The sequence below is a fragment of the Ranitomeya variabilis genome, chromosome 1, assembly GCF_051348905.1.
Source record: "Ranitomeya variabilis isolate aRanVar5 chromosome 1, aRanVar5.hap1, whole genome shotgun sequence".
In the NCBI taxonomy this organism is placed as follows: Eukaryota; Metazoa; Chordata; class Amphibia; order Anura; family Dendrobatidae; genus Ranitomeya; species Ranitomeya variabilis.
The window spans coordinates 321562893-321590846 of NC_135232.1; the positions used below are offsets into that span (position 1 = coordinate 321562893).

At 44.3% G+C, this 27954-nt stretch overlaps 1 protein-coding gene across 3 annotated transcripts in view; it reads right to left on the reverse strand.

The window, feature by feature from the left end:
- TTC5 (tetratricopeptide repeat domain 5) overlaps positions 1–19695 on the reverse strand; it is a 77012-nt gene extending 57317 nt beyond the window's left edge. For 2 of the 3 annotated variants that reach the window (XR_013224048.1, XM_077298081.1), the window contains exon 1: positions 19564–19695. Coding sequence is in view for 1 of the 3 variants with exons in the window: in XM_077298081.1 (XP_077154196.1) it covers positions 19564–19614 (51 nt within the window). In the remaining 2 variants the exon portion in view is untranslated. The remainder of the gene's footprint in view (positions 1–19563) is intronic. The other variant, XM_077298094.1, reaches the window with a different exon arrangement.
- Positions 19696–27954: the final 8259 nt, after the last annotated feature.

The window sequence follows — 27954 nt, forward strand, 5'->3', positions numbered from 1 at the left end:
GTTTAGGCACATCAGGGGTCTCCAAACGCAACATGGTGCCACCATTGATTCCAGCCAATCTTGCGTTCAAAAAGTCAAATGGTGCTCCCTCCCTTCCAAGCCCCGACGTGCGCCCAAACAGTGGTTTACCCCCACATTTGGGGTACCAGCGTACTCAGGACAAACTGGGCAACAACTGTTGGGGTCCAATTTCTCCTGATACCCTTGCAAAAATAAAAAAGTACTTGCTAAAACATAATTTTTGAGGAAAGAACAATTATTTTTTATTTTCACGGCTCTGCGTTATAAACTTCTGTGAAGCACTTGGGGGTTGAACGTGCTCACCACACATCTAGATAAGTTCCTTGGGGGGTCTAGTTTCCAAAATGGGGTCACTTGTGGGGGGTTTCTACTGTTTAGGCATATCAGGGGCTCTGCAAACGTAACATTATGCCCGCAGACCATTCCATCAAAGTCTGCATTTCAAAACGTCACTACTTCCCTTCCGAGCCCCGGCATGTGCCCAAACAGTGGTTTACCCCCACATATGGGGTATCAGCGTACTCAGGAGAAACTGGACAACAACTTTTGGGGTCCAATTTCTCCTGTTACCCTTGGGAAAATAAAAAAATGTGGGCTAAAAAATCATTTTTGAGAAAAGAAAAATTATTTTTTATTTTCACGGCTCTGCGTTATAAACTTCTGTAAAGCACCTGGGTGTTATAAGTGCTCACTATGCATCTAGATAAGTTCCTTGGGGGGCTAGTTTCCAAAATGGAGTCACTTGTAGGGGAGCTCCAATGTTTAGGCACACAGGGGCTCTCCAAACGCGACATGGTGTCCGCTAATGATTGGAGCTAATTTTCCATTCAAAAAGTCAAATGGCACGCCTCCCCTTCCGAGCCTTGCCGTGAACCCAAACAGTGGTTTACCCCCACATATGAGGTATCGGCGTACTCAGGAGAAATTGCCCAACAAATTTTAGGATCCAAAGTCTATGTGTAAGAAAATTGAGGGCACTCACCGATCTTCAGTAGACAACGTCCTTTATTAATACAATCTAAAACATGAACTCATAGCCGGAGTCGAGAAAAAAGGACAAATTCGTCCGAGATAAAATGGACTTTGAGACAGGACGAATATTCACCTGGAACAGCGTTAAAGACAATAGAAATAAAGAAAGAAATACCGTTAATTGGAGGAAAAGAAATGAGAATAGAACAAAGAATTACCGCAGGAGAGAATACCTCACAACTGAGTCTGAATCGAGTCTAAGTGATGGGGCAGGAACTTCAGCTGGCTCCTTGGAACTATTACAAGCAGTAGAGACTGAAACTCCGGCAGTGTCGACCCCTTTAGGAGAAAGACCAGGAGGGGGAGAAGAAAGAGCAGGAATAAGCAGGCAACACAAGCGGAAGCATGTTGCTTGGAGTCGGAGATATTGATCTCCCCAGTTGAAGATACAGTGATTAATCTCACTGATCATGCCTTGACTGCAGCCCATTTTTCGCTGCTGTCCACAGGTTTAGGATTTTGTATCCCTCAAGATTTTGATATGACAGAGTTCAAAATTGAGTTGTTTAAATCTATCAGAAAAATACATCTCTTTAAAACTTTTAATAATAAAGCTTCGGCCAGTAACATTCTAGAAGGAGAGAATCCTTGTTCAATTGGCCCCCTTAGGCTTTATGGCAGGGGCAGGAGCTCTAGCAGATCTGGGAGAAGAAGCTAGGTTGTTATTAGGTATAAATGATAATAATGATGAGGTTGATGACCAGGATAGGGAGAATTTAGCCCCGTTCACAGGTGGAGTGCCTTCTAGATTTATGCCAGCAGTTTCACCCGGAAATCTAATAGATTTATTTGAAGCCCTAGTAATTAAAGACGTTGAGGCATTGATTTATAAGAGACCCCACAACAATTTATCGTTGGAAGAATGGAAAGCTATGCGAGAAATTTGTTCATGGGAAGATACAATAGTACGGGCGGCAGATAAAGGAGGAAAAACAGTCCTACTTCCCAGATCGTACTATGTCACCGAAGCGGAGAGACAGTTATCAGATGGAGTAGTGTATAAGAAGTTGGCAGGAAGCCCAGTATATAAATACAAAGCTGAATTGAGGACATATTTGAGAAAATATGTAGAACTGGGTATTATTTCTCAAAAGAAAGCGGAAAAATTGCTGCCGGAGTTCCCCACCAGACCCCACTGGTACCATAATCCTAAAGTGCACAAGTCTGTTCATAACCCCCCCGGGCGACCAATCGTGTCTGGGATAGGGTCGCTCACTGAGCCCCTGTCCCAGTACATTGATTGGTTATTGCGCCCTCTTTTGAAGGATATTCCGGCTTATTGTAAAGATACGAACTCTTTTTTTATCGAATATCCAAGAATTTGAATGGCAGGAAAGTTATTCTTTAGCTTCCATTGATGTAGAAAGCTTATATACTCGGATTCCCCAAAAGATGGGGGTGGAGGCTATTGGGCAGATCTTGTGCACTACAGACAAAAGTCGCGATTTTATTAAATTTATTTGTGAAGGTTTGGATTTTATCCTGACACACAATGCGTTCATGTTTCTAGATGATTGGTACGTGCAGCAAGTGGGGACTGCGATGGGGACTCCGGCAGCCTGTACTTTTGCAAATCTTTTTTTGGGTCTCTTTGAAGAGAAATATATTTATTCTAATGATCACGGATTTTTGCGGTATATTAAATTCTATCTAAGATATATAGATGACATAGTAATAGTATGGGATAGTACTGAGGAGGATTTTAGTGATTTTGTGGCATATCTTAATTCAAATAATCAGATGAACATGGTCTTCACATCAGTGTTTGGGGGACAGAAGTTGGAATTCTTGGATGTGTTAGTAGAGATCAAAGGAGAGAAAATTTGCACATCATTATATCGGAAACCAGTGGCAGCAAATACCATGATGCACTATGATAGCTTCCACCCAGCGCATACAAAAAGAGTGTTACCTTGGAGCCAATTGTTGAGGGTAAATAGAATTAACAATACTGAAGAAGGATTTGTGAGACAATCAGAGGAAATGTCCCAGAGATTTAAACAGAGGGGCTACCCAGATAAATTATTAACAGCAGCAAGGGATAGGGTGGTCGATGAAAGAAAAAACAAGAGGATTAATGCGGTGGATAAACGTAAAATCAGGAAAGAGAAAAGATTTACCTTTAGTTTTACATATAGTAATATGGATCAGCAGATACGTTTGGCGATTAAGAAAAATTGGCATATTCTGGGGCGCGATAAAGAACTGGTAGATGTTGTAGCTAGAGGCCCTTTAATAGCTAACAAACGTAGTGTAAGATTGAGGGATAAATTAGTGAGAAACCGCATTTCGAAACCTAGTCGGAATTGGCTTAATACTACCGCACCTAGAGGTAATTTTAGATGCGGTCACTGCTCCTTTTGTGATCAACATCAAACAGATCGAACGATACGTATGGGTGCAGTGGAGCATACGGTGTTTGACTTCATCACTTGTAGGACAGACCATGTTGTCTATGTAATATTCTGCCCCTGCAAATATTATTACATCGGGAAAACCATCCGACCGATGTTTGTGCGGTTTCGTGAGCACTGTAGATCGGTAGTAACTGGTAAGGGGGTGCCGCGGTTAGTGACTCATATGATAGAGAAACATGAAGGTAGGACAGAGTACCTCGCTTTTGCGGGAATTGAAAAAGTCAGTCTTCCACCGGGAGGAGGAGATTTGAATAATGCGCTGTTACGGTGTGAGGCGAAATGGATCATGCGCAGTAATGCGCTGGGACCGCTGGGATTTAACGATAAGATCGATATGTCCATTTTTTTGTAGAGTTATAGATTTTAGGTGGAAAAGAACAATAGAAGTCAGAACAAATAATAGAGGCAAGAATGTAGGTAGATTCTGGATAGATAATCATATAAAATCTGGAACATCTGATGCTCTGCTAGCAGAACAGTAAATCGATTTGATTAATATAAATGTATAACAGCATAGATTTGATGTGGATGTATAATAGTTCTTTGTATTTTAAATGTGCTTTTATTTTGAATGTATTTTATGATGGTGGGAGGGTGTTGGTGGAGGGGGAGGTGCCATAGCCGGCACTATATTTCCGCCACTTTACCCTTGCATGTTGACCCGTAGAAGCGCAGGCACAAGCGCGAAACGGCCGTCGTCTGCTGTCCCCCCTGCTCACATGAGCTTCGGCTCCATCGACTCCGGCTATGAGTTCATGTTTTAGATTGTATTAATAAAGGACGTTGTCTACTGAAGATCGGTGAGTGCCCTCAATTTTCTTACACATAGACTTTGTACTTACACGTCTTTTCTCAGAGGAGCACCCGGAGTCCGGATCATAAGGTTGCTTGATCCATTGGGATATAACAAAGGCACCAATATTGCAGTCTGGACAGTACCTCTTAGAGTCTGTGCCGCCCCATTTTTTCTTTTTTTGTTTGAAATTTTAGGATCCATTTTATCCTGTTGCCCATGTGAAAATGAAAAAATTGAGGCTAAAAGAAATTTTGTGTGAAAAAAAAGTACTTTTTCATTTTTACGGATCAATTTGTGAAGCACCTGAGAGTTTAAAGTGCTCACTATGCTTCTAGATAAGTTCCTTGGGGGGTCTAGTTTCCAAAATGGGGTCACTTGTGGGGGAGCTCCAATGTTTAGGCACACAGGGGCTCTCCAAACGTGACATGGTGTCTGCTAGCGATGGAGATAATTTTTCATTGAAAAAGTCAAATGGCGCTCCTTCCCTTCCGAGCCCTGCCGTGCGCCCAAACAGTGGTTTACCCCCACATATGAGGTATCAGCGTACTCAGAACAAATTGGACAACAACGTTCGTGGTCCAGTTTCTCCTTTTACCCTTGGGAAAATAAAAAAAATTTCGCTAAAAGATCATTTTTGTGACTAAAAAGTTAAATGTTCATTTTTTACTTCCATGTTGCTTCTGCTGCTGTGAAACACCTGAAGGGTTAATAAACTTCTTGAATGTGGTTTTGAGCACCTTGAGGGGTGCAGTTTTTAGAATGGTGTCACTTTGGGGTATTTTCAGCCATATAGAACCCTCAAACTGACTTCAAATGTGAGGTGGTCCCTAAAAAAAATGGTTTTGTAAATTTTGTTGTAAAAATGAGAAATCACTGGTCAAATTTTAACCCTTATAACTTCCTAGCAAAAAAAAAAAATTTGTTTCCAAAATTGTGCTGATGTAAAGTAGACATGTGGGAAATGTTATTTATTAACTATTTTGTGTCACATAACTCTCTAGTTTAACAGAATAAAAATTCAAAATGTGAAAATTGCGAAATTTTCAAAATTTTTGCCAAATTTCCATTTTTTTCACAAATAAACTCAGAAATTATCGACCTAAATTTACCACTAACATGAAGCCCAATATGTCACGAAAAAACAGTCTCAGAATCGCTAGGATCCGTTGAAGCGTTCCTGAGTTATTACCTCATAAAGGGACACTGGTCAGAATTGCAAAAAACGGCAAGGTCATGAAGGGGTTAAACAGATCAAGCAACTGACAGAATCTATGGATGGAAGGCTGTAGAGTGTCATCATAAAGAAAGGTGGCTATATTGCTGGTGAGCACTTTCACCCACCAAGTGCTTCACAGAAGTTTATAATATAGAGCCGTAAAAATAAAAAATCATTTTTTCACACAAATGATCTTTTCGCCCCAATTTTCTATTTTCCCAAGGGTAACATAAGAAATTGGACCCAAAAAGTTGTTGTCCAATTTGACCTGAGTATGCCGATACCCCATATGTTGGAGTAAACCCCTGTTTGGGCGCTTAGAAGGGAAGGAGCACTGTTTATTTTTGAACGCAGAATTGGCTGGAATTGAGATCGGACACCATGTCACGTTTGGTGAGCCCCTGATGTGCCTAAACTGTGGAAACCCCCCAATTCTAACTGAAACCCTAACCCTAATCCCAACCACACCCCTAACCCTAATCCCAACCACACCCCTAACCCTAATCCCAACCATAACCCTAACCACACCCCTAACCCTAATCCCAACCGTAAATTTAATCCAAACCCTAACTTTAGGCCCAACCCTAACCCTAATGGGAAAATGGAAATACTTTTTTTTTTATGTTATTATTTTTCCCTAACTAAGGTGGTAATAAAGGGGGGGGGGGTTTGATTTATTTTTATAGCGGGCTTTTGGCGGATTTTTCTGATTGGCAGCTGTCACACACTAAAAGACGCTTTTTATTGCAAAAATTAGTTTTTGCGTCTCCACATTTTGAGAGCTATAATTTTTTCATATTTTGGTCCACAGAGTCACGTGAGGTCTTGTTTTTTGCGGGACGAGTTGACATTTTTATTGGTACCATTTTCGGGCACGTGACATTTTTTGATCGCTTTTTATTCTGATTTTTGTGAGGCAGAATGACCAAAAACAAGCTATTCATGAATTTCTTTTGGAGGAGGGGGGGCGCGTTTATACCGTTCCACGGTAAAATTGATAAAGCAGTTTTATTCTTCGTGTCAGTACGATTACAGCGATACCTCATTTATATCATTTTTTATGTTTTGGCGCTTTTATACGATAAAAACTATTTTATATAAAAAATAATTATTTTTGAATCGCTTTATTCTGAGGACTAACTTTTTAATTTTTTCGCTGATGACGCTGTATGGTGGCTCGTTTTTTGGGGGACAAAATGATGTTTTCAGCAGTCTTTTTGATTGCGTGTTATTCCACTTTTTGTTCGGCGTATGATACAAAAAAGCATTGTTTTTTGCCTTTTTTATACGGTGTTCATTGAAGGGGTTAACTAGTGGGACAGTTTTAGGCCATGTGCACACGTTGTAATCAAATCGGAATGATCCAATATTTGTGTATGCTAACACTATATAAATCTCCATCCGTGTCATCAACAACTCACTTGAGCAGTGACACAGAAAGCACACATACTTTTAATATTTAAAAACAATCTTTTTATTTAACATATAAATATCATTAAAATACAATGTAGATAATAGTAAACCGGAATAATCAATTGAGATATTCCGGTTTACTATTATCTACATTGTATTTTAATGATATTTATATGTTAAATAAAAAGATTGTTTTTAAATATTAAAAGTATGTGTGCTTTCTGTGTCACTGCTCAAGTGAGTTGTTGATGACACGGATGGAGATTTACATGTGCACACGTTGCGTTTTTTAACGCGGATCCACGGCGTTTTTGACGCTGCGCATCTGCAGCAGTTTTCCATGCGGTCTACAGTACCATGTAAACCTATGGAAAACCAAATCCGCTGTGCACATGCTGCGGAAAAAAAACGCGCGGAAACGCAGCGTTATTTTTTCCGCAGCATGTCAATTCTTTGTGCGGATCTGCAGCCATTTACTTGCATTGAGTCGGGCAATTCCACAGCAAAAATGCAGATATGAAAAAGATCTGCGGTTTAGCTGTGTTGAAAGGCTGCAGATCGGGGGGGGGGGGGGGGGCGGAGACTGTGCGTGTGTGTGCAGGCGTGGTCTGTGCGGGACCGTCGGGGGTCTGTGCGGGCATCGTCCGATGGGACTACAAGTCCCATCGGGCTATGCCTGCTACAATGACAGTGATTGACACATTAGCCAATGATGGGACAGTAGTAGTCCCATCATCCGGCTAATGTGTTGAATGTAAAAAAAAATATAAAAAAACCACAAACATACATACTACATACATACATTACATATAACAGATTACATACTCACCATCACTTGTCACTTTGATCCCCGAAGCCAGTGTCACCTGTGAAAAATATTAAAATAATAAACAACCAATATACTCCCTGATCCGCAGAAATCCAATAAAAACGAGTGTCCCACGACGATCTCCCATGGAGAGCAGCAGCATCAGCTGATGCGACCGCTCTCTAGGGGCTCCAGGAATACAATGACAGGAGATATCCTTCCGCACTGTATTCCTCCGCCACTGTCTAGTCCCTAGTCTCACTTTTGGCACTGCTGTGTGAGAATGTTCCCACGCAGCAAATGCCATAAAGTGAGACCAGTGAACTACAGTAACCTCTCAGTGATGCACTGCAGGAGCCATTGTCTCCTATCAGTGTGTCACTGGAGGTTCTATAGAGCAGTGACATCACCCGATGTCACTGTTCTATAGGGGAGATCGTCGTGGGACACTCGTTATTAACTGGACTACGTCGGAAAGGGAGTATACGGTTTATTATTTTACGTTTTTTGCAGGCGCTGAAGTATGGTAAGTATGGTTAAATTAAGTATAATAAAATACTTTTTTCTGGCTGTGTCTTTATTTTGTTTTTAACTCTTTCACTACTCTAGGATTAATAATGGAGAGGCGTCTTATTGACGCCTCTCCATTATTAACCCGGCTTAATGTCACCTTACAATAGCAAGGTGACATTAACCCCTTAGTACCCCATCTCCCACCGCTACACTGGAGTGGGAAGAGAGGGGCTAAGTGCCGGAATTGGCGCATCTTACAGATGCGTCATTTCTGTAGCGGCTGCGGGCTGGTATTTGTAGCCGGGGTGGGCAATAGCCATGGCCCCTCTCTAGGCTATGAATGAATAGGGGGACCCCACGTAATTTTTTTTTGTGGGGGTCCCCCTATTTTAATAGCCAGTAAAGGCTACGCAGACAGCTGCAGGCTGATATTCATAGCCTGGGAGGGGCCATAGGTATTAACCCCTTCCCAGGCTACAAATATTGGCCCACGGCCGGCGGCTTTCCCCTCTGGCGCAGAAAATTGCGCGGGAGCCTACGCCATTTTTTTCCTTTTTTTTTTTTTAATTAAGCGCTCATTAAGAAACATCGGCCTTTCCATTATATCTCTATGGCTATATCGATCTATAGATATATCTATAGATATATCTATAGATACATAGATGTATCTATCCATATATCTGGCTGCTTTCACACATCAGGTTTTTGCCGTCAGGCACAATCCGGTGAGTTTTGAAAAAAAAAAACGGATCCGTTTTTTCAGCCGGATCCTTTTTTTTTTTTTTCCATAGCGTTGTATTAGCGCTGGATTGCGCCTGATGGCCACACGTTTCATCCGTTTTTTGCCGGATCCGTCAGAAAAGCTGTTTCCGGCGGATGGTGAAAACGTACAGAAGAACGGTTTTTCTGTCCGGCGAAAAAACGTGCAGCGATGGATCCGGCGAAAAACGTATGAAACCGAGATGTGAAATGATGAATCTGGCCTCCGAATCCGGTTTTTCATGCATTTTTTCCATTGAAATCATGCACATCTTTCATTCTCTCTCTGTAAAAAAAAACCAACAAAAAAACCGGCTCAGTTGCATCAGTTTTTCACTATTTGCAACGGATCAGATTTTTCAAAAATTCGCCGGATCCTGCCTGATGGATAGATGTAGATAAATATATGGATAGTGAGGCTACTTTCACACATCAGTTTGTTTCCGTCAGGCAGGATCCGGTGAATTTGTGGAAAAACGGATCCGTTGCAAATAGTGAAAAACTGATGCAACTGATCCGTGAGAGAGAACGGAAAATGTGCATGATTTCAATGGAAAAAAAATCATGAAAAACAACTTTCCTCTGTATGTTATCTCCGTCCGGCGGGAACAGTTTTTTTTTACGGATCCGACAAAAAAACGGATGAAACATGTGGCCATCTGGCGCAATCCGGTCGCTAAGGCTTCTTTCACACTTGTCGGTACGGGTCCGTCGCTAAGTGTCGGCGCAACGTACCGACGCACGTTGTGAAAATTTGGCTCGACGTGGGCAGCGGATGCAGTTTTTCAACGCATCCACTGCCCATTCTGAACTCCGGGGAGGAGGGGGCGGAGTTCCGGCCGCGCATGTGCTGTAGGAAATGCAGGACCCGACGTACGAAAAAAGTTCTCTTGAACGTGCCGACGGTCCGCCAAAACACGACGCATCCAGTGCACGACGGACGCAACGTATGGCCATACGTCGCAATACAAGTCTATGGGCATCCTGCTGGCACACTTTCAGGATCCGTTTTTTTCCCAAAACGACGCATTGCGGCGGACGTCACTCAACGCAAGTGTGAAAGAAGCCTAATACAACTGAGAAAAACGGATCCGGCGAAAAAAAAACCGGATCCATTTTTTTCAAAATTCGCCGGATTGTGCCTGACGGCAAAAACCTGATGTGCGAAAGTAGCCTAACTATCCATATATCTATCTACATCTATCTCATTCCTTCTATCTATCTACACTCACTGGCCACTTTATTAGGTACACCATGCTAGTAACGGGTTGGACCCCCTTTTGCCTTCAGAACTGCCTCAATTCTTCGTGGCATAGATTCAACAAGGTGCTGGAAGCATTCCTCAGAGATTTTGGTCCATATTGACATGATGGCATCACACAGTTGCCGCAGATTTGTCGGCTGCACATCCCTGAACCGTTGATACAAGGCAGGATGGATCCATGCTTTCATGTTGTTTACGCCAAATTCTGACCCTACCATCCGAATGTCGCAGCAGAAATCGAGACTCATCAGACCAAGCAACGTTTTTCCAATCTTCTACTGTCCAATTTCGATGAGCTTGTGCAAATTGTAGCCTCAGTTTCCTGTTCTTAGCTGAAAGGAGTGGTACCCGGTGTGGTCTTCTGCTGCTGTAGCCCATCTGCCTCAAAGTTCGACGCACTGTGCGTTCAGAGATGCTCTTAGGCCTACCTTGGTTGTAACGGGTGGCGATTTGAGTCACTGTTGCCTTTCTATCAGCTCGAACCAGTCTGCCCATTCTCCTCTGACCTCTGGCATCAACAAGGCATTTCCGCCCACAGAACTGCCGCTCACTGGATTTTTTTTCTTTTTCGGACCATTCTCTGTAAACCCTAGAGATGGTTGTGCGTGAAAATCCCAGTAGATCAGCAGTTTCTGAAATACTCAGACCAGCCCTTCTGGCACCAACAACCATGCCACGTTCAAAGGCACTCAAATCACCTTTCTTCCCCATACTGATGCTCGGTTTGAACTGCAGGAGATTGTCTTGACCATGTCTACATGCCTAAATGCACTGAGTTGCCGCCATGTGATTGGCTGATTAGAAATTAAGTGTTAACAAGAAGTTGGACAGGTGTACCTAATAAAGTGGCCAGTGAGTGTATGTGTGTAATGGAGTGTGGGTTGGACAAATGCAAAAGAGGAGGTTGGACAAGACATGACATCACTAATCTTTTTTTTGTTCAATAATACATTATTATTTAGCTTTCAAAAACGCATACAAAACTGCATAAAAAACGAACCAAAAAACGCATCAAAAGCGTGCAAAAAATGCGTCAAACCTGCAGATTTAGTGCAGAAAAATCTGCAGGCAAATCTGCAATGTGTGCACATACCCTTACATATGTTACGGACGCGGCGATACTAAATACGTCTACTTTTATTTTTTTATTTGCACAAAGAAATGTATTTATTGGAACAATTTCTTTTTTTATTTAGGATTTTTTTTTTTTTTATGTGTGTGTGTGTGTGTGTGTGTGTGTGTGTGTGTGTGTGTGTGTGTGTGTGTGTGTGTGTGTGTGTGTGTGTGTGTGTGTGTGTGTGTGTGTGTGTGTGTGTGTTTTTTTTTTTTTTTTTACTTTTTTACATTGTCCCAGGGTGGGACATGGTTGTATAGTGTCCGATTGCTCATCTGACACTTTGCAAAGCACTGTGTCAGTTCAGCGATCTGACAAGCAGTGCTGCAGGCGCTGGTAAGCCACCTCCCTGCAGGTCCCAGAAGGAGCCCCGTGGCCATCTTGGATCCGGGGCCTGCAGGGAGGAGATGCTCGGAACAACGCGATCACATCGCGTTGTTCCGTGGGTCTCAGGGGAGCCCCCTCCCTGCGCGATGCTTCCATATGCCGCCGGAACGCTGTGATCATGTTTGCTCGCAGTGTTCCGGGAGTAAATGTGCCGGGAGCGGTCAGTGACCGCTCCTGGCACATAGTGCCGGATGTCAGCTGTAATAATCAGCCGACAGCCGGCGGCGATCGGCCGCGCTCCTCCCGTAAGCGCGCCTGAGCGTCCATGAAGTACTATCTCGTCCCTGGGAATTAAGTCCCAGGTCACCTCGACGGGATAGTATGTTATATGGCAGAAAGGGGTTAATCTCTGATCTCAGCTCGGCAGTGAAGTCTGGGGTTTTTTCCCATAGCACTTATCCTATGCAAGAATGGCATAGCTTCTTGTCCCAGGTGACTGGCAATGCTTTATCACACATGGGGCAATATCTGTGCTTTGCTTTTCCCAATCTCTTCCTTCTCTAAAAAGGCTTTTTGCTAGAATGGAAGCCTATGGGAGCCGAAAGGTGCCGGATCCGGAAAATGACGGATTCCGGCTTTTCAAACTGAGCATGCTCCAAATTTTTTTTTTTATCCAATAATCAAGATATGCTAGCCGGATCCATCGAAAAAAACGGATCCGTCGCATCAGTTTTTCACAATCTGCGCCAGATCCGGTTTTTCCAACATTCGCCGAATTGTGCCTGATGCAAAAAACCTGATGTGTTAAAGTAGCCATAGGCATCCAAGCCACCATAACGGATGATACAAGGAGTATCCAGGAATACGTCAGAAAAACAGCACCAAAAGATGAGATGCTGAGAGAAAGCCTAAGGCGGCAACAACAGATCTGGAAGGAAGAACAGGAACATGAAGCGCCATGGCAAGACAAGCCGCTGCATGGGATGTACCATAGACAGATAGTGGGGGTGGCTATCTCTGAGCTGCTACTGCGCAGGCGCCGACGGCACCATCTTGGAGGAGGATTTTTTTTTCTTCTCCAGTAAGATGCCGCCGCCGGCACATGCGCAGTAGCAGCTACTGATAGCAGCTACTGCGCAGGCACGGTGGGCGCCATTTTCAATTTTAACATTTTTTCCTCTAGCTCAATAACCTGAAAAAATAAAAAATATATATTTATTATTGGCATGCAAAACATGCGATTTTGCTGCAGAGCGGGTGCCACGGCAGGCACCTGACTGCGGGTTTTTTAAGTATATACAGATATTCATCATGCAAACTAGGGGGGTAGCTCAGTGAGGGATCAGTGACCTGTCAGTAGCATGCATTATGAATATATAATCAGAGCACCACATGCAGACCCCCCTCCAGACCCCCGCCTTAGGGCGCAAGCATATCATTAGTACAAAACTGAAAATATAGATTAAAGAACAAGAAGACAACAGATTTCATCAAACAAGGTATCATTTTAGTCAGTATAATGGCGCAGACCAGACAGTGCGTGTAGGTTACTATGCAGAATCCTGCTGACAGGTTCCCTTTAATGTTGATGATTATGGCTTACAGCCAATGAAAGCCCAAAAGTCATTATCTCAGTAAATTAGATTAATTAACAAAAAAACACCTGCAAAAGGCTTCCTAAGCGTTTAAAAAGGTCCCTTAGGCCATGTGCACACGTTGCGGATTTCTTGCAGAAAATTCCTGAAGAAAACCGGAAATTTTCTGCAAGAAATCCGCATTTTTTTTTTTGCGTTTTTTTTCCGTTTTTTTCGCGTTTTTTTAGCATTCTGCAAGCGTAATTAGCTTGCAGAATGCTAAAGTTTTCCCTGCGATCTGTAGCATCGCTTGGAAAACTGACTGACAGGTTGGTCACACTTGTCAAACATAGCGTTTGACAAGTGTGACCAACTTTTTACTATAGATGCAGCTTATGTAGCATCTATAGTAAAAGATAGAATGTTTAAAAATAATAAAAAAAATGCTTATACTCACCCAGACATCTCACCGGCGTCCGTTCCGTATAGCTGGTCTGTGCGCACAGGACCTCCCGTGACGTCACGGTCACGTGAGCGGTCACATGACCGCTCACGACCAATCACAGGACAGTGACGTCATTCGGCGAGGTCCTTCAGCGCACACCAGGTACAGAAACCGAACGGCAGCGTGCGAGGAGGCGGCAAGACATCGAGGGTGAGTATAGGACTGTTTATTATTTTATTTCTTATTTTTTGACCACTTATATGGTGCCCAGTGCGTGGAGGAGAGTCTCCTCTCCTCCACCCTGGGTACCAACCGCATATAATCTGCTTACTTCCCGCATGGTGTGCACAGCCCCGTGCGGGAAGTAAGCAGATCAATGGACCCCTAGGTGTGCGGAATCCCTGCAATTCCGCATTTTTAATGAACATGTTGCTTTTTTTTCCGCTATGCGATTTTTTCGCGGAAAAAATCGCAACATTTGCACCAAAAATGCGGAATACCCTGTAAATAATAGGAGGCTTATGTAAGCGTTTTTTTTCGCGTTTTTATCACGTTTTTATAGCGAAAAAACGCGAAAAAAACGCTAACAATCCTGAACGTGTGCACATGGCCTAAGTCTGCTTCAGTAGGCTCCACAATCATGGGGAAGACTGATGACTTGATACATGTCCATAAGGCAGTAATTGACACACTCCACAAGGAGGGTAAGCCACAAAAGGATATGGTCAAGAGAAGATGAGCGACACCAGAGCCCACAATGCAGATGAGCTGAAGGCTGCTATCAAAGCAACCTGGGCTTCCATAACACCTCAGCAGTGCCACAGGCTGATCGCCTCCATGCCACTCCACATTCATGCAGTAATTGATGCAGAAGGAGCCACGACCAAGTATTGAGTGCATTTACTGAACATACATTTCAGTAGGCCAACATTTCAGATTTTAAAGGGAACCCGTCACCTGAATTTGGCGGGACCGGTTTTGGCTCATATGGGCGGGGTTTTCGGGTGTTTGATTCGCCCTTTCCTTACTCGCTGGCTGCATGCTGGCTGCAATATTGGATTGAAGTTCATTCTCTGTCCTCCGGAGTACACGCCAGCGCAAGGCAATATTGCCTTAGACCCGTGGAAGCGCTGCTGTTAGCGCGAAACGGCCGTCATCGATCCCTGCTCACCTCCTTTCCATCTGCACTCCCCCGAGCCGTGAAGATGTTGTTGTTTTAACGTGTCTTAATAAAGGACTTGGACCACACAAGGATTGGTGAGTGCTGCCGCATTTTTTTCTATTTTTCATTGGTTGCACACTGTTTTCATGCGAGCACCCCTGTCCTGATGCCAGGCGTTCCTTCCACACCACGGATGGCTTGTGGTCGGCTCTAGGTTATGTGGCTGTGTGGCTCTGCTTGTATGTATGTATGTATGTATGTATGTATGTATGTATGTATGTATGTATGTATGTATGTATGTATGTATGTATGTATGTATGTATGTATGTATGTATGTATACACACACATTAGATGGATGCTATCACATCGGGAGGGCGGTAATGTCACAATAGGGGCAGGCTTTGCAGAGTTGAGAATCTCTCCCCCCCCCCCCCCCCCCCCCATGTGCTCGCCCACCTATCCACTCTCTCTTTCCCCATGTGCTGATTCCTCCCGTCTGTGCGCTCCTCTTTAACATGTCTACCCCATGTGCTATATGTATTGTTTTTGTCCAAGCGATGCTGTTGCTCGTCAAGAGTCTCATTTTCCCTTTGTTGTCTTTGACGTTGTGCCTTTGCTGCTTTCCTTTCATTGTCATTGACGTACTTTTTAGGAGGAGCCATGTTGGTGTTGATATTTCCTTTTTAAAGGGGTTTTCCCATAAACGAAAGTTCATTTTAAAAATTGTCTGTGTCTGACCGTGTACCGAACATACCACAGCTCTTGGGCAGGGGAGGAAGCAAAAGACAATACTGACATTACAGCAGATCGCAGAGGATACATTTTGTTAGGTAAAATATTGTTTAAAAACAGTCAGTGAAATATTTTAGGCTACTTTCACACTAAGACCAAGCTAGGCTCAAGTGATCAACAAAAGAACCAAAATTAACTCAATTGCAACAAGCTGGTTCCTGAATATAGTTAAAATATAACCTTTAATTATAAACTCTTAAAAAAGTGCAAACATATAGTGCTGACAAAAGTGCAGAGTGCGTACATACTAACATAGACACATATAAAAACGTATGAGGATATTGCCGCACAAAAGAAGACACTATTACAGATGTAATCATATATCAGTGTCTTTAAACAGAAACAGGCTAGAGACTATGAATCCGTATATCTCTAGATCTCACGTCTCTATGCCACAACTGTATCTAAAAAGTAGGGGAGAAACTCGGCAGGCTATATCTATAGTTACTTATCAGCCCCTAGGTGACTGCTGTTGCAGTAACAAGTTATCCCTACCCGGCGGTATATCTCTCTTTATATTATTCAAAAAAATACAGTGACCATCCTTGTCATGTAATCACCCTCTGTATCTCAATACCATTTTTAGGGCAAAGACATGTAATTCGTCACATGCATATACAGCATTATGATACTTATCATAACGCCAAAGCGTTATGCTCACGCAATGTCTGTATTGGTGACACAGTCCCCTGATGATTACTCCATATGAAACGCGTTGGGAAGCACTGTACAGGATAATGGGCCCAGAGAGTTTCGTGACGTCGAAAGTGGAATGACTGACACGATGGGCTATTGATACACAGTACTGCGCCAGATCTCCTAAGGATGACTAGCAGACTAGCAGAAGACTGATTAGTATCATAATGCTGTATATGCATGTGACGAATTACATGTCTTTGCGCTAAAAATGCTATTGAGATACAGAGGGTGATTACATGACAAGGATGGTCACTGTATTTTTTTTGAATAATATAAAGAGAGATATACCGCCGGGTAGGGATAACTTGTTACTGCAACAGCAGTCACCTAGGGGCTGATAAGTAACTATAGATATAGCCTGCTGAGATTCTCCCCTACTTTTTAGATACAGTTGTGGCATAGAGACGTGAGATCTAGAGATATACGGATTCATAGTCTCTAGCCTGTTTCTGTTTAAAGACACTGATATATGATTACATCTGTAATAGTGTCTTCTTTTGTGCGGCAATATCCTCATACGTTTTTATATGTGTCTCTATGTTAGTATGTACGCACTCTGCACTTTTGTCAGCACTATATGTTTGCACTTTTTTAAGAGTTTATAATTAAAGGTTATATTTTAACTATATTCAGGAACCAGCTTGTTGCAATACTTTCACACTAGCGTCGTACTCGGCCCGTCGTACCGACGCTAGCAGTGAATGCGCCGCACAACGGGGGCAGCGGATGCTGTTTTTCCGCGCATGCGCGGTCGGAAATGGCAGTCCGTCGGCAGCAAAAAACGTTACATGTAACGCTTTTTGCAGCCGACGGTCCGCCACAACACGGCGCAACCGTCGCACGACTGTTGCGACGTGTGGCAAAGCGTCGCAATGCGACGCTAATGCAAATCAATGGTGAAAAAAATGCATCCTGCAAGCACTTTTGCAGGATGCGTTTTTTCAACCAAACGACGCATAGCGACGTGCAGTGCACGACGCTAGTGTGAAAGTAGCCTTACCTGACAAAAGAAATCCTCTGTGATCCCCTGCTGTAATGTCAGTATTGTCTTTTGCTTCCTCCCCTGCCAAGGAGATGTGAAATGCTCCGTACACGGTCAAACAGACAATTTTTAAAATGAACTTTCTTTAGTGGGAAAACCCCTTTTATGTGACCGGCTTCCTTTGCCTGTAGACACGTCGCGCATCTGCCGCCGGGATCAGCCGAATGATTCACTGCGCCTGGGCGGAATTCTGCGCAGGTGCAGTAAATCAGACCGCCGCCATCTTTGTGCAGACAGATAGCGGCGGTCACATTAAAACTGCGCATGCGCTCCTCCTGTACAAAGATGGCGGCAAACAGTGAATCATTCGGCAGATCCCGGCGGTGGTATGTCCGCAACGGTGTTCCGCTGGTGGTACAGTGCAAGAGGCTGCGTACAGCGTATACAGTGTGTGTGTGTGTGTGTGTGTGTGTGTGTGTGTGTGGTGCGTGCGTGTGTGTGTGGTGCATACGGCGTATACAGAATGTGTGTGTGTGTGTGTGTGTGTGTGTGTGTGTGTGTGTGTGTGTGTGTGGTGCGTGCGTGCGTGTGTGTGTGGTGCATACGGCGTATACAGAGTGTGTGTGTGTGTGTGTGTGTGGTGCATACGGCGTATACAGAGTGTGTGTGTGTGGTGCATACGGCGTATACAGAGTGTGTGTGTGTGTGTGTGTGTGTGTGTGTGGTGCATACGGCGTATACAGAGTGTGTGTGTGTGTGTGTGTGTGTGTGTGTGGTGCATACGGCGTATACAGAGTGTGTGTGTGTGTGTGTGTGTGTGTGGTGCATACGGCGTATACAGAGTGTGTGTGTGTGTGTGTGTGTGTGTGTGGTGCATACGGCGTATACAGAGTGTGTGTGTGTGTGTGTGTGTGTGTGTGTGTGTGTGTGTGTGTGTGTGTGTGTGTGTGTGTGTGTGTGTGTGTTGCGACGGTGTACTGCTGGTGGTATCGTGCAGGAGGCTGGTACCACCAGCAGTTTACATAGGCTACGTTCACATTAGCGTTGTGTGACGCAGCGTCGTACGCCGCTGCGTCGCCGCATGCGTCATGCACCCCTATATTTAACATGGGGGCGCATGGGCATGCATTTGCGTTTTGTGACGCATGCGTCGCTGCGGCGCACGCGTCAGGGCGCACAGGACGCAGCAAGTTGCATTTTTTGTGCGTCCAAAATCAAGCAAAAAAAGGACGCATGCGTCACAAAACGCTGCGTTGTGCATGCGTTCACATTTGCGTTGTGCGTTGCGTCGCCGACGCTGCGGCGCACAACGCAAATGTGAACGTAGCCATATTGAGACACCCATCACTTGGGTGTCCCAATATGGAGGTCAGTGAACTTCCACCGCTTGGAATGCTGGGATCCGGACAGAACGGGATGTGAAGACATTACAAGGTAAGTATATATGTATCCTCCATCACACCCAAAAGCACTACACATACTGGCTGGTGACCAGCTCGTGCAGCCTTTATCTACCCCCAGACCCTCAGGTAGGCTGGACCATCAATGTAAATATGCCCCTGTATTTTGTGTCACCTCATCGTAGATTGTAAGCTCTCACGAGTAGAGTCATTATTTTGCTTTACTTATTGTATTATCTTTACCATTGTTACCTATGACTTATGCACGAGCTGCTGACTTGTAAAGTGCTGAGGAATATGTTGGCGCTATATAAAGATTCTCCTCATGTATGGGACTAGCGGAATTAGCGGAGGGCTGGACACAGCTCTCCGCACTCTCCAGATGACAGGGGGCGATCAGTAACATGGCCTAGCCCGGGGATGGGGGAACACCCCTGTGTCTGTGGTGGACAAGGTGGGCTATCATTCCACCTGGCACAAGGGGAGGAGGTGGCCGGAGCGGTGCCTTCTGGGTGCAGGGCGACATGCTGTGCTGGGAGCACCGGACACCGGGACTATTCCCTCCTACAACACAAGCGCCAGGCAGTTACAGCCCTGCACAAGCGCACAGCGAGCGACAGTGGGGGTTGCTATAGCAACAACCAATAAGGGAAGAAAAAGCGACGGCAGAGAGAGAAACTGTGCAGCAAGAAATGGCCGGGACGCCAGGGCTGCAGTGTGCCCCGCACAGCACGTCACAGCCGCCTGTTCTATGGGGTCAGTGTGTGAGCACGGCGGCCATTACTAGTGCTGACACCACAGCGGTCTCTGCCCGCGGCCCGGACATACCTGCACTCTGCCCCTCACTTCAGCCTCTGTCTCCACTCCCCCTTCTGCCATAATGTCGGAAGAGCAGACACCAAACTCCTACTGGGCGAAAGGACCTTTGATGATGTCATGATCAGGACCATGTGATCAGTCACGTGTGGGGGAGGAGCTTCGTTGTGTTTGGTCTGCTAAAAGTGCACTACACACACTACTGTATACTACACACCCCTATACTACACACACTACTATATACTACACACCCCTATACTACACACACTACTATATACTACACACCCCTATACTACACACTGCTCTGTACTGTATACTACACACCCCTATACTACACACACTGCTCTGTACTGTATACTACACACCCCTATACTACACACTGCTCTGTACTGTATACTACACACCCCTATACTACACACACTGCTCTGTACTGTATACTACACACCCCTATACTACACACACTACTGTATACTACACACCCCTATACTACACACACTACTGTGTACTACACACCCCTATACTACACACACTGCTCTGTACTGTATACTACACACCCCTATACTACACACACTGCTCTGTACTGTATACTACACACCCCTATACTACACACACTACTATATACTACACACCCCTATACTACACACACTACTGTATACTACACACCCCTATACTACACACACTGCTCTGTACTGTATACTACACACCCCTATACTACACACACTGCTCTGTACTGTATACTACACACCCCTATACTACACACACTGCTCTGTACTGTATACTACACACCCCTATACTACACACACTACTGTATACTACACACCCCTATACTACACACACTGCTCTGTACTGTATACTACACACCCCTATACTACACACACTGCTCTGTACTGTATACTACACACCCCTATACTACACACACTACTATATACTACACACCCCTATACTACACACACTACTGTGTACTACACACCCCTATACTACACACACTGCTCTGTACTGTATACTACACACCCCTATACTACACACACTGCTCTGTACTGTATACTACACACCCCTATACTACACACACTACTATATACTACACACCCCTATACTACACACACTACTGTATACTACACACCCCTATACTACACACACTGCTCTGTACTGTATACTACACACCCCTATACTACACACACTGCTCTGTACTGTATACTACACACCCCTATACTACACACTGCTCTGTACTGTATACTACACACCCCTATACTACACACTGCTCTGTACTGTATACTACACACCCCTATACTACACACTGCTCTGTACTGTATACTACACACACCCCTATACTACACACTGCTCTGTACTGTATACTACACACCCCTATACTACACACACTGCTCTGTACTGTATACTACACACCCCTATACTACACACTACTATATACTACACACCCCTATACTACACACTGCTCTGTACTGTATACTACACACCCCTATACTACACACACTGCTCTGTACTGTATACTACACACCCCTGTACTACACACACTGCTCTGTACTGTATACTACACACCCCTATACTACACACTGCTCTGTACTGTATACTACACACCCCTATACTACACACTACTATATACTACACACCCCTATACTACACACTGCTCTGTACTGTATACTACACACCCCTATACTACACACACTGCTCTGTACTGTATACTACACACCCCTGTACTACACACACTGCTCTGTACTGTATACTACACACCCCTATACTACACACTGCTCTGTACTGTATACTACACACCCCTATACTACACACTGCTCTGTACTGTATACTACACACCCCTATACTACACACACTGCTCTGTACTGTATACTACACAGCCCTGTACTACACACACTGCTCTGTACTGTATACTACACACACCCCTATACTACACACACTACTGTATACTACACATCCCTATACTACACACACTACTGTATACTACACACACTGCTCTGTACTGTATACTACACACCCCTATACTACACACACTGCTCTGTACTGTATACTACACACCCCTATACTACACACTGCTCTGTACTGTATACTACACACCCCTATACTACACACACTACTATATACTACACACCCCTATACTACACACTGCTCTGTACTGTATACTACACACCCCTATACTACACACACTGCTCTGTACTGTATAATACACACCCCTGTACTACACACACTGCTCTGTACTGTATACTACACACCCCTATACTACACACACTGCTCTGTACTGTATACTACACACCCCTATACTACACACTGCTCTGTACTGTATACTACACACCCCTATACTACACACTGCTCTGTACTGTATACTACACACCCCTATACTACACACTGCTCTGTACTGTATACTACACACCCCTATACTACACACTGCTCTGTACTGTATACTACACACCCCTATACTACACACACTGCTCTGTACTGTATACTACACACCCCTATACTACACACACTGCTCTGTACTGTATACTACACACCCCTATACTACACACTGCTCTGTACTGTATACTACACACCCCTATACTACACACTGCTCTATATTGTATACTACACACCCCTATACTACACACACTACTGTATACTACACACCCCTATACTACACACTGCTCTGTACTGTATACTACACACCCCTATACTACACACTGCTCTGTACTGTATACTACACACCCCTATACTACACACACTGCTCTGTACTGTATACTACACACCCCTATACTACACACTGCTCTGTACTGTATACTACACACCCCTATACTATACACTGCTCTGTACTGTATACTACACACCCCTATACTACACACACTACTGTATACTACACACCCCTATACTACACACTGCTCTGTACTGTATACTACACACCCCTGTACTACACACTGCTCTGTACTGTATATTACACACCCCTGTACTACACACACTACTGTATACTACACACCCCTATACTACACACTGCTCTGTACTGTATACTACACACCCCTATACTACACATACTGCTCTGTACTGTATACTACACACCCCTATACTACACACTGCTCTGTACTGTATACTACACACCCCTATACTACACACTGCTCTGTACTGTATACTACACACCCCTATACCACACACACTACTGTATACTACACACCCCTATACAACACACTGCTCTGTACTGTATACTACACACCCCTATACTACACACACTGCTCTGTACTGTATACTACACACCCCTATACTACACACTGCTCTGTACTGTATACTACACACCCCTATACTACACACACTACTGTATACTACACACCCCTATACTACACACTGCTCTGTACTGTATACTACACACCCCTATACTACACACTGCTCTGTACTGTATACTACACACCCCTGTACTACACACACTGCTCTGTACTGTATACTACACACCCCTGTACTACACACTGCTCTGTACTGTATACTACACACCCCTGTACTACACACACTGCTCTGTACTGTATACTACACACCCCTGTACTACACACACTGCTCTGTACTGTATAATACACACCCCTGTACTACACACACTGCTACTGTACTGTATACTACACACCCCTGTACTACACACACTGCTCTGTACTGTATACTACACACCCCTGTACTACACACTGCTCTGTACTGTATACTACACCCCTCTGTACTGTATACTACACACCCCTGTACTACACACACTGCTCTGTACTGTATACTACACACCCCTGTACTACACACACTGCTCTGTACTGTATACTACACACCCCTGTACTACACACACTGCTCTGTACTGTATACTACACACCCCTGTACTACACACACTGCTACTGTACTGTATACTACACACCCCTGTACTACACACTGCTCTGTACTGTTTACTACACACCCCTATACTACACACACTGCTCTGTACTGTATACTACACACCCCTGTACTACACACACTGCTACTGTATACTACACACCCCTATACTACACACTGCTCTGTACTGTATACTACACACACCTATACTACACACACTGCTCTGTACTGTATACTACACACCCCTGTACTACACACACTGCTACTGTACTGTATACTACACACCCCTGTACTACACACACTGCTACTGTACTGTATACTGCACACCCCTGTACTACACACACTGCTCTGTACTGTATACTACACACCCCTATACTACACACACTGCTCTGTACTGTATACTACACACCCCTGTACTACACACACTGCTCTGTACTGTATACTACACACCCCTGTACTACACACCGCTCTGTACTGTATACTACACACCCCTATACTACACACACTGCTCTGTACTGTATACTACACACCCCTATACTACACACTGCTCTGTACTGTATACTACACACCCCTATACTACACACACTGCTCTGTACTGTATACTACACACCCCTATACTACACACACTGCTCTGTACTGTATACTACACACCCCTGTATTACACACTGCTCTGTACTGTATACTACACACCCCTGTACTACACACACTGCTACTGTACTGTATACTACACACCCCTGTACTACACACTGCTCTGTACTGTATACTACACACCCCTATATTACACACACTGCTCTGTACTGTATACTACACACACCCCTATACTACACACTGCTCTGTACTGTATACTACACACCCCTGTACTACACACACTGCTCTGTACTGTATACTACACACCCCTGTACTACACACACTGCTCTGTACTGTATACTACACACCCCTGTACTACACACACTGCTCTGTACTGTATACTACACACCCCTGTACTACACACACTGCTACTGTACTGTATACTACACACCCCTATACTACACACACTGCTCTGTACTGTATACTACACACCCCTATACTACACACTGCTCTGTACTGTATACTACACACCCCTATACTACACACTGCTCTGTACTGTATACTACACACCCCTATACTACACACTGCTCTGTACTGTATACTACACACCCCTATACTACACACTGCTCTGTACTGTATACTACACACCCCTATACTACACACACTGCTCTGTACTGTATACTACACACCCCTATACTACAGACACTGCTCTGTACTGTATACTACACACCCCTATACTACACACTGCTCTGTACTGTATACTACACACCCCTATACTACACACTGCTCTATATTGTATACTACACACCCCTATACTACACACACTACTGTATACTACACACCCCTATACTACACACTGCTCTGTACTGTATACTACACACACTGCTCTGTACTGTATACTACACACCCCTATACTACACACACTGCTCTGCACTGTATACTACACACCCCTATACTACACACACTGCTCTGTACTGTATACTACACACCCCTGTACTACACACACTGCTACTGTACTGTATACTACACACCCCTGTACTACACACACTGCTACTGTACTGTATACTACACACCCCTGTACTACACACACTGCTCTGTACTGTATACAACACACCCCTGTACTACACACACACTGCTCTGTACTGTATACTACACACCCCTGTACTACACACACTGCTACTGTACTGTATACTGCACACCCCTGTACTACACATTGCTCTGTACTGTATGCTACACACCCCTATACTACACACACTGCTCTGTACTGTATACTACACACCCCTATACTACACACACTGCTCTGCACTGTATGCTACACACACCCCTATACTACACACTGCTCTGTACTGTATACTACACACCCCTATACTACACACTGCTCTGTACTGTATACTACACACCCCTATACTACACACTGCTCTGTACTGTATACTACACACCCCTATACCACACACACTACTGTATACTACACACCCCTATACAACACACTGCTCTGTACTGTATACTACACACCCCTATACTACACACACTGCTCTGTACTGTATACTACACACCCCTATACTACACACTGCTCTGTACTGTATACTACACACCCCTATACTACACACACTACTGTATACTACACACCCCTATACTACACACTGCTCTGTACTGTATACTACACACCCCTATACTACACACTGCTCTGTACTGTATACTACACACCCCTGTACTACACACACTGCTCTGTACTGTATACTACACACCCCTGTACTACACACTGCTCTGTACTGTATACTACACACCCCTGTACTACACACACTGCTCTGTACTGTATACTACACACCCCTGTACTACACACACTGCTCTGTACTGTATAATACACACCCCTGTACTACACACACTGCTACTGTACTGTATACTACACACCCCTGTACTACACACACTGCTCTGTACTGTATACTACACACCCCTGTACTACACACTGCTCTGTACTGTATACTACACCCCTCTGTACTGTATACTACACACCCCTGTACTACACACACTGCTCTGTACTGTATACTACACACCCCTGTACTACACACACTGCTCTGTACTGTATACTACACACCCCTGTACTACACACACTGCTCTGTACTGTATACTACACACCCCTGTACTACACACACTGCTACTGTACTGTATACTACACACCCCTGTACTACACACTGCTCTGTACTGTTTACTACACACCCCTATACTACACACACTGCTCTGTACTGTATACTACACACCCCTGTACTACACACACTGCTACTGTATACTACACACCCCTATACTACACACTGCTCTGTACTGTATACTACACACACCTATACTACACACACTGCTCTGTACTGTATACTACACACCCCTGTACTACACACACTGCTACTGTACTGTATACTACACACCCCTGTACTACACACACTGCTACTGTACTGTATACTGCACACCCCTGTACTACACACACTGCTCTGTACTGTATACTACACACCCCTATACTACACACACTGCTCTGTACTGTATACTACACACCCCTGTACTACACACACTGCTCTGTACTGTATACTACACACCCCTGTACTACACACCGCTCTGTACTGTATACTACACACCCCTATACTACACACACTGCTCTGTACTGTATACTACACACCCCTATACTACACACTGCTCTGTACTGTATACTACACACCCCTATACTACACACACTGCTCTGTACTGTATACTACACACCCCTATACTACACACACTGCTCTGTACTGTATACTACACACCCCTGTATTACACACTGCTCTGTACTGTATACTACACACCCCTGTACTACACACACTGCTACTGTACTGTATACTACACACCCCTGTACTACACACTGCTCTGTACTGTATACTACACACCCCTATATTACACACACTGCTCTGTACTGTATACTACACACACCCCTATACTACACACTGCTCTGTACTGTATACTACACACCCCTGTACTACACACACTGCTCTGTACTGTATACTACACACCCCTGTACTACACACACTGCTCTGTACTGTATACTACACACCCCTGTACTACACACACTGCTCTGTACTGTATACTACACACCCCTGTACTACACACACTGCTACTGTACTGTATACTACACACCCCTATACTACACACACTGCTCTGTACTGTATACTACACACCCCTATACTACACACTGCTCTGTACTGTATACTACACACCCCTATACTACACACTGCTCTGTACTGTATACTACACACCCCTATACTACACACTGCTCTGTACTGTATACTACACACCCCTATACTACACACTGCTCTGTACTGTATACTACACACCCCTATACTACACACACTGCTCTGTACTGTATACTACACACCCCTATACTACAGACACTGCTCTGTACTGTATACTACACACCCCTATACTACACACTGCTCTGTACTGTATACTACACACCCCTATACTACACACTGCTCTATATTGTATACTACACACCCCTATACTACACACACTACTGTATACTACACACCCCTATACTACACACTGCTCTGTACTGTATACTACACACACTGCTCTGTACTGTATACTACACACCCCTATACTACACACACTGCTCTGCACTGTATACTACACACCCCTATACTACACACACTGCTCTGTACTGTATACTACACACCCCTGTACTACACACACTGCTACTGTACTGTATACTACACACCCCTGTACTACACACACTGCTACTGTACTGTATACTACACACCCCTGTACTACACACACTGCTCTGTACTGTATACAACACACCCCTGTACTACACACACACTGCTCTGTACTGTATACTACACACCCCTGTACTACACACACTGCTACTGTACTGTATACTGCACACCCCTGTACTACACACTGCTCTGTACTGTATGCTACACACCCCTATACTACACACACTGCTCTGTACTGTATACTACACACCCCTATACTACACACACTGCTCTGCACTGTATGCTACACACA